The sequence below is a fragment of the Podarcis gaigeae genome, assembly GCF_964106915.1.
Source record: "Podarcis gaigeae genome assembly, chromosome: 8".
Classification (NCBI taxonomy): domain Eukaryota; kingdom Metazoa; phylum Chordata; class Lepidosauria; order Squamata; family Lacertidae; genus Podarcis; species Podarcis gaigeae.
In genome coordinates, this window is record NC_139684.1 from 78,697,865 (window position 1) to 78,715,905 (window position 18,041).

Sequence of the window (18,041 nt, forward strand, 5' to 3'; positions counted from 1 at the left end):
TTGTGTATATCCAGCCCCAGTAAAAGATAGTCCCTTAAATATGCAAGCTACTCTGGACAAAGCCCTGCATTCCCCCATGCCACCTGCTCTTAAATGTAACCAACTTATTTTAAAGAGCAAGTGGACCAATTCTTTAGCCCAAAAACAAGTGCATTTAATGGGACAGAGGAAATCTAGATTGTGAGTCACTGTGGATTTTATTAGTGTACAACAAAGGAAACTGGAAAGACACTTACCAAAAAATAAATAAATTCGTGATTCTGACTATCAAAGAAATCTGGCAAAATTGCCTGGACTTCTGGAAATCTAATCCAATTTCACTGCTGAGCTTTGAGTTCTGGTGTCACCTGATGGGGCTTCACTTCCTGGGTGGTGAAATTGTGGGTATCACAGGTTAAAGGGGGGAAATGTCCTTGGAGCTCTTGGAAGGGGGAAGAGATTGATTTACCCCAAATGCAACTGAATTTAATGGGAGTGAAGGGATCCGGGTCACTGTGCATTTTATTACTGTACCAAAAAGGAAACTGATGACAGACATTTGTCCCCCTTTCAAAAAAGTTCATGCTGTCAGGGAAACTGCCTTGGCTTCCAGAAGCCTAATCCAATTTCAGTGCTGTAACCTGATGGGACTTGTTTCCCCACAACCAGGATGGTGAAACTGACGCTGGCACAGATTAGGAGGCACGTGTCCTTGGAGTTATTGGAATGGGGAAGAGATTTAATTGCTTTTCAACACTGTGCTTTATATTATGGTATAGCACAATTAGAATTCTAGCAATTTGTTGCACTGCCCTGAATCCATTGTTCCTGGGTGCTGGCAAGGTGCTTCTTGCAATCCTCTACAAATTCCTCCAACTAAGCCTCAGTTCCTTGCTTGTTCTCAAACTCCTTCTTGGCTCTTCACCTCTCAGGAATGATGAAGACACTCCTGATCTCCTGCCTTCTCTTGACCCTTCTGAATCCAGGTGAGCAGAACCACAGCTGCTGGGCTGTTCATCATGTTTCCAGGAAGGAATTATGGTAAGTGGGGGGTGGGTCAGCCATTAAAGCAGAAGAAGAAAGGAACAAGGACTTGTCCTTCCTTTGAAAGGGAGAGGAATAAAGCATATGGTCAAGCTACAAGGGATCTTCAATCAGGATAGTTTGTTCCCAATATTTGTTTTTTTTAACCAAATACACACTGAGAGGTGCAGTAAACCCAAGTCCATTGGGGGAGCAATGGGGGCATTTGCCCACTCTTGGGTAAACCAGAATCCTAGGTTTCATCTACAACAAAGAGTATGTTTCTAGAACTTTTTTCCTGTTTGCTTACCTCATCATCCACTCAAATTCTGCCCCTTCCTCCTGAAACTTTGTTCTCAATATTAAATTTTACCAAATGCATACAGAGGTGTGGCATCCCCAAGTACATTGGGGGAGCAAAAGAGGCAGTAGTTCACTCTTCAATAAACCAGAGTCCTAGCTTAAATTTAAAGAAGTGGTGTCCAAAATTTTTCAAAGAGGGCCAGATTTGATGAAGAGAAAAACCAAAGTTGTTAACCTTTTATTTCAGAGCAGAATTATCCTGCCCCCCCATGCAAACTTTAAGTTTCCTGGTGTTACACACCACCCCAATCTCTGAGTGGAGTCAGGTTCCAGGGGTACCAGATGTGCTTACAAGAGTCTGTCATGTTTGCTGGTCTGATGGGAGTTGTAGTGCAACAACTTTGGAAGGGTTAAAGGTTTCCCCACACCTTCTCTACTGGTCCTCTCCCTCAGACTGCAGGAGCCATCTTGGACAATCATTCTCTGGTCTATGCAAGGCCCACCACTATTCACAGAGTTTAAGAACTACAGAAGGAATATATATAGGAAGCATTATGTAGATGAACAATGGTCCATCTAGTCTAGCCTCTTGTTCGTGCCATGGGTGAAGCCTGAAAGCAGGATCTGAGTGCAACAGCTCACTTTCTGTGGTTTCCAGTAACTAGTATTCAGACAAATAGTGCCTCCAATGTCCCAGAAAAAAATATATCAATTGAGGATGGTAACCATGTATTTATCTAGTCTGCTTTTGAAGCTATCCAAGTCGGTGGCCCTTGCTGCCTCTCGCAAGATGGCGTTTGTGGCAGAAAGTGTTGTGTTCATGTACCCTGATGCAGACCTATTCCTCCTACACAGTTACTAAAGTTTTCTAAACCCATTTTCCCCTGTCTGCAGTGTCATCTCTGACATGTGAGTCTTGTTGGAATGAAGGAAAAGATTGCAAAAACGCCACCACTGAGGAGTGTGACGAGTCCAGTGATCAGTCCTGCATGTCTGCCCTTGGAGTAGGCAAACTGTGTAAGTGAGAACTTTCAACCTCTTTGAGCACCAAAACGTAAACCCCCTGACTCATTTTCTAAGGTCATATCTTCGCCCCAAAGCCACGGAACATGACTTTTCATAAAGAAGTGTACTAGGTTCTGCATTGCCTGTACGAGCAGGGAAGAAATTCAAGTCAGTTCATATTTAAAGGTGCGTTTACTCAATTGGAAGAGCAAAACAAAACATCCTTCAGAATCTGCCCTTCTCCCATTTTTGCAATTCAGTTGTCCAGCCATGTAATCAGTAGACAAATGCACATACTAGGGTAAAGTGTGCATATAAGAAACTACAACAAAATCAAGCAACAGTCACCTAATTCATAAGAAGAGCTAAAAATAAAGATAGAAAAGATGGATATCAGTAACAGCAACAATACAAGCCAAACAATACCCCAAACCAAGTTTCCGTTCAGCAGCCTCAGCTTTTGTAGTTGTAGTCAGTCTGTCTGGTTCCCATCTCCCAGGCCAAGTGAGAAATGACCTGCAAGGTAGAGAGCTAGTCTGCCAGGATTCACAGCCAATATGGTCAACAAACACCCCCCCCCACCCCCATGGGGGAAACCATGACTACTTAAATCAGTATGGCCCTGCAGATAGGGCCTAAGAGTGAAAATAACATTCACACGAAATGTTGATTGGGGGGGGGGGGAGTTGGAAACTGATATGAAAATGTGGAGAAATGAACTTCCCATGAAACCTCCTCAACTGATCCCATTCAATAAGGAGAAGGGTGGTAGAAGGGTGGTTCTCCATTCCTGACTCACATTCAAAAAATAGATAAAACTGGAGAAATCTCTTTCTGCTCCAAGCAGGTCCTGCTCAACACAACTGGATACCTGAGGCAAACCATAAAATGTTCCCCACCCCGCAGACCTGGAAGAAAGGGTGACTGAAAATTAGGCCTGGGCGATTTATTGATATATCACCCCAGGACCGGTATGAGGGGCAGACCGTGATGACAGATTCACTCAGCAGTAAATCGGTGGAGGAAACCCCGCCTATCCTGAGTCCCTCTGCCTCCAGCACCCAGCATGCTGAGGAAAAACAAAACAAGCTGCAGCCTGGAGCTGGAGGCAGAGGGACTCAGGAGGGGTGGCAGTTTCATTAAAGATATATCACTAAGTGAAATCACCATCATGGTCTGTCTCTCATACCGGAAGTGGGAGAAAGAAGCTGCATGGACAAGGCTTATACATCTTGTTCCTCCCTCCCTCCCTCCTTAAACTGCTTGGCTTAAGAGCACACTGCTGCCTTCGCCTCAGCCAAGCAATTTTGCAAAAAACACAAATGACCACTGGCTCACATGAGCCAGTAGTGGGGCGGGGACTCAGTTAAAGTGCTCTCCCTCCCCAGCTGCAAGAGCCTGGGTGGAGTGCAGACTCCGGCGAGAGACAGCCTTGGCTGCCACCTGGCTGCCTTTTTCAGCACAGGAGGAAAGACGGAGCCCACTCTGCCAGTCGAAGGCAGCCAAGCAGTGCAGGCAGCCCTGCAAGGGATAGGTAGGGTGGCTTTGCAGCCTGCGCTTTGCGAATGACCACCCCACAAGGAAAGAGGCAGTGTGCCTGCGCGGACACCCGCAAGGCAGAGGGAGCCTCAGAAAGGAGCTCTGAATTCAAGATAAGGTATGTTAAAAATGTAAGGAGGGGGAACAGAACTTCTTTCATATGTGGTGGATGTGTCCTAAGATTAAAGCCTACTGGGATGTGATATATAATGAACTGAAAAAGATTTTCAAAAATAATTTTTGTAAAAAACTAGAAGCTTTTTTATTAGGGATAATAGGTGAAAAAATTCCGCAAAAGACATAAATATATTTATGTATGCTACCACAGCAGAAAGGATACTTTTAGCCCAGAAATGGAAGCAGCAGGAACTTCCAACGTTGGAAGAATGACAGACAAAATTGATTGAATACGCTGAGCTGGCGAGACTGACGGGAGAAATCCGAAACCAGCGAGACAAAGTGTTTGAAAAGGACTGGAGTAAATTTGTACAATATATGAATGAACATGAATGAATGATTTAAAATATTTTGTTAGGTTATGATTTGATACCTGGATATAAATATTAGAAGTAAGTCTTTTAAGTATGGAGATAAAGTAAACAGGGTGATTTAGAAATGAGAAGATAAAAGTGATTGCATATGGAAGTCAGGGAGGGGGACGGGAGGAAGTCAAAGCTCAATTTGAGCATAGATATATGTGATGAGAAAATTTTATTTGGTTGTTATAAAGGGAAAAAGAAATTTTAATAAACATATTAAAAAAGAAAAAGGAAGAAGCTCCAAGGTCCCTGCAACGAACAACAGGGACATGGGGTGGCTCAAATGGGGGAGAGGAACTGACGAGGAGGTGGCAGATCTTGCCTCCAAGGATCACACCACAGCTTCAAAGGCAGCAGCATCAGGCAATGCTTTTCTTGGTGCTCAGATCGCATGCCCCTGTCGATCCTGCCACATAAAGGTAAAGGGTCCATTAGGTCCAGTCGTGACCGACTCTGGGGTTGCGGCGCTCAACTCACTTTATTGGCCGAGGGAGCCGGCGTACAGCTTCCGGGTCAAGTGCCAGCATGACTAAGCCGCTTCTGGCGTACCAGAGCAGCGCACGGAAATGCCGTTTACCTTCCCAGCGGAGTGGTACCTTTTTATCTAATTACACTTTGACATGCTTTCAAACTGCTAGGTGGGCAGGAGCCTCATGCACCCATGGTGGACCAGCCCTATCTCCAGGTCTAGTTATTTCCTTTTCCAATTTTTCCTTTTATAGCACTTTTGGGGTCAAAAATGGTTATCAAGTCCTGCATCGATACAGAGTTGTGTGATGCAGACTATGCCAGTTCCTCCATAACCTCATCAATGTACATCCACAGCAAGATATCCTGCTGCAAGACAGATATGTGCAACAGTGGACCTCCTGAAAGTAAGTATCATCATCAGGGAAGCTGGTCTCACAAAACTCAAGTAATGAGAGAGGTCAAAGAAAGACAAACAAGTTTTTGGCAGTATCCTGATGTCAGGGACTGGCTAGACAAGGAGGAGTGGTGGCAGCCAGTCGCTCCAAGAGGTGCCTGAGGGTGACAATAGAAAAGAATATTTCAAACCTGATTCAGATTGGTGGGACAGGGAGGAGCCACTGACAGAAGGAACCAGAAGGGAAGCATTGGAGCCATAGTATGGGGGTGGCGGGAACTAATAGAACAAAACTCAAAATCCCAATAAGAAGATTACTTGAACAACATACAGCATCTATTACCAAAAATTACAAGGGAGCATCACAGTTTTACCTTAGTCCTAGAAACACCCCTCCCATAATTTTACTCACAGTTCCTCTCCTGCAGCAGCTTCTGGTATTTGCATCCTATGCTTTCCTCCAAAACGCTTGAGCTCCTGCTCACCATTTTAGCCTCAAAATATCCAGTGAAATAGGTTAAGCTGAGAAATGGTTCCTGGCCCCAGGCCACTCAGCAAGTGCCATGGCTACAGTGGAATTTGAACCCTGGTCTCCTAGATTCTAGTCCAACCCTCTAACCACTACACTTCACTGGTTCATTGGTTTCCCAGAGTTCTAGCCCCCAAACCTAGAGAGACCCATTTTCTTTTATGCATTTGCATTTGTAGAGATATTTTGAGTGGGACAGGCCCCTGTCCTTCTTGTATGGGAAGGAACTGATTTCTTTTAGTGAATTAATATCTTCAGGTTAAAGCAAATGCTAAGAAAGATGTATTAGATGCAATGGGCTCCAGTGCCACCTAATTACTAGGCTATAGAGGAACACTATCTACACAAAGGGGAGAAGAACCAGGTGGTGCAAAGAATAAAAAGTTTAAAAAATTACATTTGTTGCTCCACTCACTTTCACAACAGGCCCTGCCACTGGCATGTGGTCTTGAGAAGCTTGCCCTGAAGGAAATGTTGCCCTCAGTGAAAACAGTTAATTCGAAGGTTCAAACTGTAAGCCTCAGCTAGGCCCCTGGCATACACCAGCTGCTGACGCAGGCCTGTATCACCATCACCAGATGTTCACAGATGTTCATATATCACCAGATGTTCGCATTCCCTTGTTCCTGATGTAGCTCTTCACCCACCCCTCCTTCCTTGGTGGGAGGAGGCACTATTTTATGGTTCGCCTTAGCATTCACAACACCCTGGTGTAAGCTTTTTTGTAAAAACTATAACAACACTAGGACAAAGAATTCTGGGAGTGTTAGATTTTTAAGGGTGTTGAGAGTTAATTGGAAACCCCTGTTCCCCTCACAGAGCTATGGATTAGCAAACAAACCCCACACAATTGCTCTTATTAGCTGGCATTTTTTCTTAGGTGAAATCATTATTTTACCAAAACTAAGCACATGTTGTCCCAGAAGTGTTTTTTAAAGTATAAAACTACTAAGAGCTTTCTTTCTCTTTCCCGCTCTAAGGAAGAGGGCCATTTTGTAGAATGTTATCATTGTTTGTGTGCATCTGTGGCTGCCATTTTGTCTCTCAGAATGCCCCCCATTGCTGCTCAGTGCTAAGCCCAATTGCTTAAAGTGGTATCCCTGTGCTTGAAATGTATGCTGTGAATGTGGCCCCAGTTAGAAATCTCTTGCACCATGCATTAATGTAGCCCTGGATGAATGGAGCATGGCTGAAGTGCTGGAAGGTAGTATGCATCCATCTTGGAAGGAATACAATTCCCACCCCTCACATACAGCAAGTTGTGGTTTGCATCTGCAAAAGAAATACATTGACTTACTGCAATGTTGATGTGGTGATTGTTTTCCAGTGCCTGAGAGTGAGACGAGGGAGCCCAATGGGCTGAAGTGCCCGAGTTGCATCAACATCTTGTTAGACGAATGCGAGGGCTTGAAGACCGTCAGCTGCAGAAATGAGGAGGATCAATGCTTCTACGTTGGGGGTCGCATGAAGTTCGGTGAGTCTTGTATGATGGAGTGCAGCTAGTGCCCCATCTGTACTATGCAGTTAAAGCAGTATCACGCCACTTTGAGCCGTCATGGCTTCCTCTAAAAGATGCTAGGATACTTTGTTTATTAAGCGTGCTGAAAGTTATTAGGAGACCTACATTGCCTTCACAGAGTAAGGGGATGGGCAGGAGCCCAAGGAGGAGGGATGTGTGCGCAGGGAGGTGGGAGGAGGAGGAGAATACAGGGAAGGGGCTAGTGATTTCTGCGGTTCTTGTCTGGAACCATATGCCTCTTTATTCCATTTTTTCCCCAGCAACACCTTAAAAGCCCATTCAGATAGGCACATTCTCTATTCCCTTTTGCTGTTCATTCCAATGAGTTTTAAATGTTTTAATGGTTTTAACTGCTAATATAAATATTTCTTCTGGCAACCTGCTTAGAATCTTGCTTAATTAGTTGCCATTAATTTGATTTTAATTGATTTTTATAATGAAATATTTTTAGAATGTGTTTTTTTAGAATCTGATTGTTTGATTGTTGATTGTTGTTAGCCGCCCTGAGCCCGGCTTCGGCTGGGGAGGGCGGGATATAAATAAAATTTATTATTATTATTATTATTCTTGTAAACCCCTAGCAGTATTTACTGCAAACAAACGGTATACAGATTTTGTTAAATAAAAATACATCTTAAAAATTGCACTTTAAATTGGGGGGAGGGGGAGGATGGAGACCCACAGGCCCAGGGGCCAAAGGCATTCCTCTTGGACTCTTTCTCTCTGGCCCTTCGGATCCTACTTAGCCACACCTCCTCTCCCTAGGCCACACCACTCACAAGCCCCACTTCATACCCTACCTGTATGCTTTGGCCTGGCTGGATTGTTGCTCCTGAACTCTTGTTAACCTGGAGGGAGGACAGAGAGGGGTGTGTGAATGTATGTATAAAATGGCCTGCCGTGTAAAGGTGAATTTTACTTCTGTTTTCATTGGCATGTGGACCTCCCAGAAGGTCACCCAGACTGGAAAAAGGCTCTTGGTCTGAGAAAAGTTGCCCACCCTTCTGTTTGAGGGAGAGGGTTTTGGATTCAAAAAATATGTGTGTGTTTTTCTCAACAGGGGGAAGCAGCCTGAGGGGCGCTATCCGAGGCTGTGGAACAGCTAGTTTGTGTGACTACTATGAGGGGTTGCTGGAGACTGATCTTGAATCATTAGGAATTGAGATCACTCAATTTGAGTGCACTGAAGCAATGGACGAGGATTCCAATGAGCTGTAGCTGAGAGAAGGCAAACCACCACCGCCCAGAAGAACCCACCATTTATGGAAATTGGAGGCCTAGTGGTTGAAGCAGGGGAGGTCTCAGCCTGAGGACACAAAGGCTTTCTTTCCAGAAGTCTAGAAGCTCCTCCTGAAAGAAAGACTGTACTTGACTTTCAGGTGCAAATGAGGTCATTGAATCATGTCCAAAATAAATATATATGGTTAATCATGTGTGTTGTATCATTTTACCAAAAGCAACATTTCTTGGGCAAAATAATAGTGCTTGGAGGTGGGAAATAGCTTTGGCAGTGGGCAGGGGTGAAATCCCTGGACAGACTTTCAGGTCCAATTTTAATCAATTAATATTAGTCGACTTTGGGTGGTGCATCCCATTTCTCCACTTAAGGTAAAATGGGGAGAAAAAAGAAATGGAAGGAAGATAAAGTCCCTACCAGAGAAGAATGGCAGACTTTGGGCTGCCTTGCTATCAAGAGTGGTCTATCCCATTTCGCCACTAGAGGTAAAATGCAGAGTGCCACAGCAGATGTGCTGCGCAACCCCCACCAAAGCTAATACTTCAGGAATTCTTTAAGAATCAGTCAATGAGTGCAGCATATTTTCTTCTGCAAAACCATGTAAATATTGTTCTAGGACCAATCAGACTACTTTATTTTGGATCATACTCAACTCAGTACATAACAGTGAGAGTTCATTCTTGGAAACTTACAGGAAGAAACTCAGAGGGCTTCAGCTCCTGTCATTTGCCTATCTAGCAAACATGCATTGTTGGTTTAGTTGCATGGGAAATATCCCACACTTCACAGGCAGGTGGCAGTCCCCTCAGAAGGCGGAGCACATCACCTGCAGGAGAGGCAAGGAAAGTCCACATTGTCATTCACCTCTCACCCTGAGCACGCACGCTATCTTTCACCAGGACTTCAGCGCCACGTCTCTAGATCCATGGGGAGAAGTAGGCAGGAGCATGTTAGGAGATGAGGAAGCAGACGGAGGAAGAGGCCTCATGGCATTCTATGTAGTCTTACAAAAATATAAATGCTAGTCTTCACACAATATAGGCAAACATTTCCTGATGTCCCCCTTGTGATCCCAAACAGAAGAACGATGTACTACCTCCCCCCCACATAGGCCCTGTGGAGGGGCATGCAGTGGCTGCATTTGGCCCCCAGGTCAGCGGTTCCCCACTCCTGGTATAGATTACTAAAGGGCTCCATAGTTTCCCAATTTTCATTCTCCTTTGGCTTCCCTTACTCAGCCAAAGAAAGGGAGAGGAATAAAGCACAAGGCCAGATGGATTTGGATTTGATATCCCGCTTCATCACTACCTGAAGGAGTCTCAAAGCGGCTAACATTCTCCTTTCCCTTCCTTCCCCACAACAAACACTCTGTGTTGTGAGTGGGGCTGAGAGGCGTCAGAGAAGTGTGACTGGCCCAAGGTCACCCAGCAGCTGCATGTGGAGGAGTGGAGACGCGAACCCGGTTCCCCAGATTACGAGACTACCACTCTTAACCACTACACCACACTGGCTCTCAATGATTACAAAGGATCCTCAATGATATATTGTTTTGTTCCCAATATTCATTTTTTATTTAACCAAATGCCTACAGAGAGCTGTGACATCCCCAAGTTCATTGAGGGAGCGAGAAAGGCAGTAGTTCACTCTTCGATGAACCAGAATCCTAGTTCATATTTAAAGCAAAGAGTAAGTTTCTTGCATTTGTAGAAATTTATGATAGGAGACAATGTATAGGCACTATTCTTCTCATTTTTTGGAGCGGAATTACCCTGCCCCCCCCCATGCAAACTTTAAGTTTCCTGGTGTTAAATGCCACTCCAATCTCTGAGTGGAGTCAGGTCACAGGGGTACCAGATGTGCTTACCAGAGTCTGTCATGTTTGCTGGTGCTTATGGGAGTTGTAGTACAACAACTTCGGGAGGGTTAAAGGTTTCCCCACACCTTCTCTACTGGTCCTCTCCCTCAGACTGCAGGAGCCATCTTGGACAATCATTCTCTGCTCTATTCATTTCCCACCCCCATTCAGAGTTTAAGAACTACAGAGGGAATATATATAGAAAGCATTATGTAGCTGAACAATGGTCCATCTAGTCTAGCCTCTTGTTCTTATCATGGGTCCTATGGGAAGCCCCTAAGAAAGATCTGAGTGCAACAGCTCCCTTTCTGTGGTTTCCAGTAACTAGTATTCAGACAAATAGTGCCTATAATATTGCAGGGGGGGGAAATCAATTGAGCATGGTAACCATGTAAGTTTCTAGTCCGCTTTCGAAACTATCCAAGTCAGTGGCCTTTGCTGCCTCTCGTAAGATGAAGTTTGTAGCAGAAAGTGTTGTGTTCATGTACCATGATGCAGACCTATTCCTCCTACACAGTTACTAATGTTTTATAAATCCATTTCCCCCCTGTCTGCAGTGGCAACTCTGACATGTGAGTCTTGTTTCAATCAAGGAAAAGATTGCCCAAATCCCACCACTGAGGAGTGTGACGATTCCAGTGACCAGTCCTGCTTGTCTGCCAGTGGAGCATTTAAATCACTATTTAGACAACTACTCTGTAAGACTTGATTTAAATTATTTATTTTTACAGAAAGACTCATTCTTGCTGGCATAATCTTAATATTTACAGCAAGATGAAGGTTTCGTTTTTGGAATAATAAATTTTTGAGTAGTTTTTACAGTTATATCAAAATATACTGATTTGGTTATACTATTAGAAATACACTCACAGATAATTATGAAATTTTTGTAAGGTTTAATAAATTAACTGTTTATATTTGGACAACTTTTCTGCTGTACTTTATTAGAAGGAAAAAATAATCATTTCATTAATAACAATTTAAACAATTTATTTAACTAAAACAATAACACTATAGCATATGTATCCATGTTTGTCAACTGATGTGGTTTAATGATTTTTTAAGAAATACCTTGGAGGGAGTTACAGCACACATGAAAAACTTAAAACAAATCCTTATTTCCTGATGAGGATAGCCTTTGGACTATAATGTAACTTAAATAGAAAACTATCTTTAGAAAGATTTTTCCACCAACAACATTTTTTTTTAAATACATTTTAAATTTTAAAAGTCCAATTTAAATTTAAATTTAAATTCTGATTTAAATTTAAAAATCTGATTATTTTGATTTTTAAAAAAATAATAATTGATTTTTATCCACCCTGTCCAGTTATCTGGGCAGTCACAAAACTTATTTCATTGATGAATTCCTTCCCATGAAACCTCCTGAACTGGTCTTAGAAGTGGCTTAGTCCTGCTGGAACATGACCCGGAAGCTATACGCCGCCACCCTCGGCCAATAAAGCGAGATGAGCATCGCAACCCCACAGTCAGTCATGACTGGACCTAATGGTCAGGGGTCCCTTTACCTTTTAAACTTGCAATGGGGGAAATCTGAAACCAGCGAGACGAACTGTTTGAAAAAAACTGGAGTAGATTTGTACAAAATAAAAATAGACATTGCAAACATTTTAAAACATTTGCAGGATTGATTTAAAATATTTTGTTAGGTTATGATTTGATACCTATTTATAAATATTAGAAGTCTTTTAAGTATGGAGATAAAGTAAATAGGATGATTTAGAAATGCGAAATAAAAGTGATTGCATATGGAAGTCAGGGAGGAGGATGGGAGGAAGTCAAAGCTCAATTTGAGCATAGATATATGTGATGAAGAAATTTTATTTGGTTGTTATAAAGGGAAAAATAAATTTTAATAAACATTATATTAAAATAGAAAAAGGAAGGAGCTCTAAGGTCCCTGTCACGAACAACAGGGACATGGGGTGGTTCAGCTGGGGGAGAGGAACTGATGAGGAGGTGGCAGATCTTGCCTCCAAGGATCACACCACAGCTTCAAAGGCAGCAGCATCAGGCAATGCTTTTCTTGGTGGTCCGATCCGCTGCCCCTCTGGATCCTGCCACATAAAAGTGACCATCAACCCTTGCCTCATGGGTGGACCAGCCCTATCTCCAGGTCTAGTTATTTCCTATTCCAATTCTTTCTTTTATAGCACTTTTGCCGTCAACAATGGTTCTCAAGGCCTGCATCAATACAGAGTTGTGTGATGCAGACTATGCCAGTGTCTCCATAAGCTCATCACTGTACACCCAGAGCAAGCTCTCCTGCTGCAAGACAGATATGTGCAACAGTGGACCTCCTGAAAGTAAGTATCATCATCAGGAAAGCTGGTCTCACAAAACTCAAGCAATGAGAGAGGTCAAAGAAAGACAAACAAGTTTTGGGCAGTATCCTGATGTCAGGGACTGGCTAGACAAGGAGGAGCGGTGGCAGCCAGTCGCTCCAGGAGGTGCCTGAGGGCGACACTAGGAAAGAAGATTTCAAACCTAATTCAGACTGGTGGGACAGGGAGGAGCTACTGACAGAGGGAACCAGCAGGGAAGCATTGGAGCCATAGTATGGGGGTGGCGGGAACTAATAGAACAAAACCTAAAATCCCAGTAAGAAGATTACCTGAACAACATACAGCCTCTATTAGCAAAAATTACAAGGGAGCATCACAGTTTTACCTTAGTGCCAGAAACACCCCTCCCATAATGTTACTCACAGTTCCTCTCCGACAGCTGCTTCTGGTATTTACATCCTATGCTTTCCTCCAAAAAGCTTGAGCTCCCGCTCACCATTTTAGCCTCAAAATATCCAGTGAAATAGGTTAAGCTGAGAGATGGTTCCTGGCCCCAGGCAACTCAGCAAGTGTCATGGCTACAGTGGAATTTGAACCCTGGTCTCCTAGATTCTAGTCCAACCCTCTAACCACTACAACTCACTGCCTCATTGGTTTCCCAGAGTTCTAGCCCCCAAACCTAGAGTGACCCATTTTCTTTGATGCATTTGCATTTGTAGAGATATATTTGTGGGACAGGCCTCTGTCCTTCTTGTAGAGGAAGGAACTGATTTATTTTTTGTTTGCATTCAGGGAATTAATATCTTCAGGTTAAAGCAAATGCTAAGAAAGATGTATTAGATGCAATGGGCTCCAGTGCCACCTAATTACTAAGCTATAGAGGAACACTATCTACACAAAGGGGAGAAGAACCAGGTGGTGCAAAGAATAAAAAGTTTAAAAAATTACATTTGTTGCTCCACTCACTTTCACAACAGGCCCTGTCACTGGCATGTGTCCCTGAGAATCTTGCCTAGAAGGAAATGTGGCCCTCACTGAAACAGTTAATACGAAGGTTCAATCTGTAAGCCCCGGCCAGGCTCCTGGCGTACACCAGCTGCTGACGCAGGCCTGTATCACCATCCTTTTCAAACTAGAGACAGAAGCTAGGGGTGGGATTTGAACCAAGAACCCCAAAGCTGGAAGCTGCGCTGAGCTGGAGCCTGGCTTAGTGAGCTAGCATGAATTGCATCCTGAGACCCTCAGGTGCAGAGGAAGATAGGAATAACAGCACACCAGTTCTGGTGTTCCTTGGTTTGGTATCCAATAGTTTGTTCACAGGCTGCAATAATGGATGTTTTTAGCTTGGTCCAGTGTTCCTCGATCTTATCAGGGAATTCTGAAAGCAGATGGTCCTTAAGAGTCCTTTGGAAGCAATCCCACTTAATGAGATCTTGAAGGGCTTGAGTGTTCATTTTGCGCCTTGGTTTCCTTCCTTGAAGCCGGTGTTGAGGTAAAATTTGATAGCCATCGTGGAGCGTATTAGTTGGTGATTTGTCCAGCAGTTGTTGGTACTCATCATAGCTCTGGTAAGGAGAGTTAATTGGAAAACCCCTATTCCCCTCACAGAGCTATGGATTAGCAAACAAACCCCACACAATAGCTTTTTTAGCTGGCATTTTTTCTTAGGTGAAATCATGATTTTACCAAAACTAAGCACATGTTGTCCCAGAAGTGTTTTTTAAGAACAAAACTACTAAGAGCTTTCCTTCACTTTCCCACTCTACGAGGGCTATTTTGTAGAATATTATCATCATTTGTGTGCATCCATGGCTACCATTTTGTCTCTCAGAATGCCCCCCAGTGGTGCTCAGTGCTAAGCCCAATTGCTTAAAGTGGTATCCCTGTGCTTGAAATGTATGCTGTGAATGTGGCCCCAGTCAGAAATCTCTTGCACCATGCATTAATGTAGCCCTGGATGAATGGAGCATGGCTGAAGCACTCCACTTGCAGAAGTGCTAGAAGGTGGTACGCATCCATCTTGGAAGAAGAAGCACAATTCCCACCCCTCACATACAGCAAGTTGTGGTTTGCATCTGCAAAAGAAATACATTGACTAATTGCAATGTTGGTGTGGTGTGGTGATTGTTTTCCAGTGCCTGAGACTGAGACGAGGGAGCCCAATGGGCTGAAGTGCTCGAGTTGCTTCTCCATCTCTTCAGATGACTGTGAGGGCAATAAGACCGTCAGCTGCAGAAATGAGGAAGATCAATGCTTCTACATTGGGGCTCGCCTGAACATTGGTGAGTCTTGTATGATGGAGTGCAGCTAATGCCCCATCTGTACTATACATTTAAAACATAGATTTTGTTAAATAAAAATACATCTTAAAATTTGCACTTTAAATTGGGAGGGAGGGGTAGCCTGGAGACCCACAGGCCTAGGGGCCAAAGGCATTCCTCTAGGACTCTCTCTCTCTCTGGCCTTTGGGATCCACCTTAGCCACACCTCCTCTCCCTAGGGCACACCCCTCACAAGCCCCACTTCATAGCCTACCTGTATGCTTTGGCCTGGCTGGATTGTTGCCCCTGAATCTTGGTTACCTGGAGGGAGTATAGAGAGGGGGGGTTGAATGTATGTATAAAATAGCCTGCAGTGTAAAGGTGAATTTTACATATGTTTCTATTGGCATGTGGACCTCCCAGAAGGTCACCCAGACGGGAAAAAGGCTCTAGGTCTGAGAAAAGTTGCCCACCCTTCTGTTTGAGGGAGTGGGTTTTGGATTCAAAAAATATGTGTGTGTTTTTCCCAACAGGGGGAAGCAGCATCCTGGGCGCTGTCCGAGGCTGTGCAACAGCTAGTGTGTGTGACTACATTGATGGGTTGCAAGAAACTGATATTGGATCATTGGGATTTGAGATCATTCAAACAGAGTGCACTGACGCAATGGACGAGGATTCCAATGAGCTGTAGCTGAGAGAAGGCAAACCACCACCGCCCAGAAGAACCCACCATTTATGGAAATTGGAGGCCTAGTGGTTGAAGCAGGGGAGGTCTCCTAGAAGCTCCTCCTTAAAGAAAGACTGTACTTGACTTTCAGGTGCAAATGAGTTCATTGAATCATGTCCAAAATAAATACATATGGTTAATCATGTGTGTTGTATCATTTTACCAAAAGCAACATTTCTTGGGCAAAATAATAGTGCTTTCTCAATGGTTTTAAGTTTGGTGATAAGTTGTAAGAAACCTGGTCTGAACAAAGACCTTGGATTCTTATCTCATTATACATGACAAAGCCATTTTTCACCTTTTCACCCCTCGCTTCTTCCTGTAAGACCTATTGCAGTCGTTAAGAGTCGTCAACAGGCTCATCACAGCTATCTGCCAATCACCCATTCCCACCACCCTTCTGAGTAATACCCCTCCCCACCTTCTCACTATATAGAAGGGTCTGGAAACTTCTGTTTCAGTGTATCTGAAGAAGTGTGCATGCACACGAAAGCTCATACCAAGAACTGACTTAGTTGGTCTTTAAGGTGCTACTGGAAGGAATTTTTTTTTATGAATTAAATCATTGAATATTGTCTTCAATCTGTTGGCCAAGATCACCACAAAAAGTTTATAGTCATTGTTTAACAATGATATCAGTCTGAAATTTTTAAAACTCTGATGATCCGTATCTTGTTTGGGGATCAACGTTATATAAGCCTCCTTCCAGGAGTTTGGTATTTTCCCTTTTCCTTGTAAAATAGCATTCATTACTTCCCCTAGAACTGGTACTAGCTGCTCACCAAGTGATTTATAATACATAGAGGTTAACCCATCCGGTCCTGGGGCTTTGCCTTGTTTCATCTTCTTTATTGACTTTTGGATTTCTTGATTAGTTATTGGGGCGCTTAATTGTTCTCTTTCCTTCAATGATATCTGTTTTCCTTTATAAATTTCCAAATATCTTTCTATCTTTTTTATATCTTCTTTTTCTTTCCTGTAAAGTTCCTTATAGAATCCTTGAAAGGCTCTTCTTATTTCTTTTGGATCTTCTGTCAGCTGTTCCCCTATCCTGATTTTATTAATTAAATTTTGACTTTGACGTTTTCTCAGCAGCCAGTTTTATTTGCTGATTCAAAATTTTTTTGTCTCATTAATTTTACTTTCCATTCCACTTCTTTATTCACCAACATGGAATACTAAGTTTGTAGCATTTTAATAGTCTGTTTAATTTGTTCATCTTTTGGTTTTATTATCAATTTTTTTCTCATTTTCCATGAGTTTAACCAGAATTTCTTCTTTCTTTCTATCTCTTTCTTTCTTTTTATGGCTATTTTGCTGGATTAGGAAACCTCTCATGACAGCTTTATTCGCATCCCATACAGTGTCCAGACTGGTTTCTTTATGTAAATTCCATTCAAAATAATCCTTAATTGTCTCTTTCGCTTTCGCTTCTATTTTTGGGTTCTCAAATAAAGTGTCATTCATCCTCCATCTAAATGAGGATTGTTCTCTACCTTTTAATTCCAGATAAATCGAATTGTGGTCTGATATAGTTCGTGGAGTGATCTCAATTTTATTTACTCTGGAAACCAGTTCTTTAGAAACCCAAACATAGTCTGTTTGACTCGAGCTTTGGTGAGGTTCCAAGAAAAAGGTGAACTGTTTTGTAATTGGGTGTTTTCACCTCCAGGTATCTATTAAACCAAAGTTTTCAACCAATTCAAAGAAATTTTGGGGGAGTTTACCCTCATTTATATTTTTTTCTCTTTGACATTCTATCCATTTCTGGCTTAACCAACGCATTACAATCCCCCATCAGAATTATTTTCTGATCTATAAACTCCATCAATCTTTCCTCTAATTTTCAAAAAAAATCAGCTTTATTTCCATTAGGGGCAAATATTCCCACAAGAATTATCTTCTCACACTGTAATGAAATTTGCACCACAATCACTCTCCCCTCATCATCTTTGGAAATCAATTTAGCATCTAATCTCTCCTTTATATATAACACCACCCCTCTTTTTTTATTAACATCGGAGGTTACAAACTCTTTTCCCAGTCTTCTATTAATCAAGACATGTCTATGTTTTTTAGCAACATGAGTTTCCTGTAAACAGATTACAAAACATTCTTTGTTTTCAAAACGTGTTCGACTTTATTTCGTTTAGATTTTTCATTAAACCCATGAATATTCCAAGTAATCAGTTTCAACGTCATTTCTCTCTTTAATTTGTAGAGAGAGAAAGTTAAATTCTAGTGGTTTTGCTAATGTCCTGTTCGTCCTCTTCCTCTTCTCCCTCTTCTTCTCCTTCCCCTTCCCCTTCCTCTCCCTCTCCTCCTTCTTCTTCCTCTTCTTCTTTATTTCGAGC

At 42.7% G+C, this 18,041-nt stretch overlaps 1 protein-coding gene across 2 annotated transcripts; it reads left to right on the plus strand.

The window, feature by feature from the left end:
- Positions 1-728: 728 nt before the first annotated feature.
- Positions 729-8,657, plus strand: LOC310851696 (phospholipase A2 inhibitor NAI-like). Of its 2 annotated transcripts, XM_083754337.1 has the most exons (5): positions 729-965; positions 2,200-2,322; positions 5,111-5,263; positions 7,110-7,256; positions 8,362-8,657. In XM_083754337.1, exons 1-5 carry the CDS (start codon positions 914-916, stop codon positions 8,517-8,519), a joined length of 633 nt encoding a protein of 210 aa, XP_083610463.1. In that variant the 5' UTR covers positions 729-913; the 3' UTR covers positions 8,520-8,657. The 2 variants fall into 2 exon arrangements, with proteins under 2 accessions (XP_083610463.1, XP_083610464.1); XM_083754338.1 differs by lacking the exon at positions 5,111-5,263.
- Positions 8,658-18,041: the final 9,384 nt, after the last annotated feature.

Excerpts from the sequence above, each read along its gene's own strand:
- LOC310851696 (XM_083754337.1), top strand. The coding sequence starts at position 914 with ATGATGAAGACACTCCTGATCTCCTGCCTTCTCTTGACCCTTCTGAAT. Across the intron at positions 966-2,199 it reads CTTGACCCTTCTGAATCCAG|TGTCATCTCTGACATGTGAG; the intron begins GTGAGCAGAACC and ends CCCTGTCTGCAG. Across the intron at positions 2,323-5,110 it reads CCTTGGAGTAGGCAAACTGT|CACTTTTGGGGTCAAAAATG; the intron begins GTAAGTGAGAAC and ends TTCCTTTTATAG.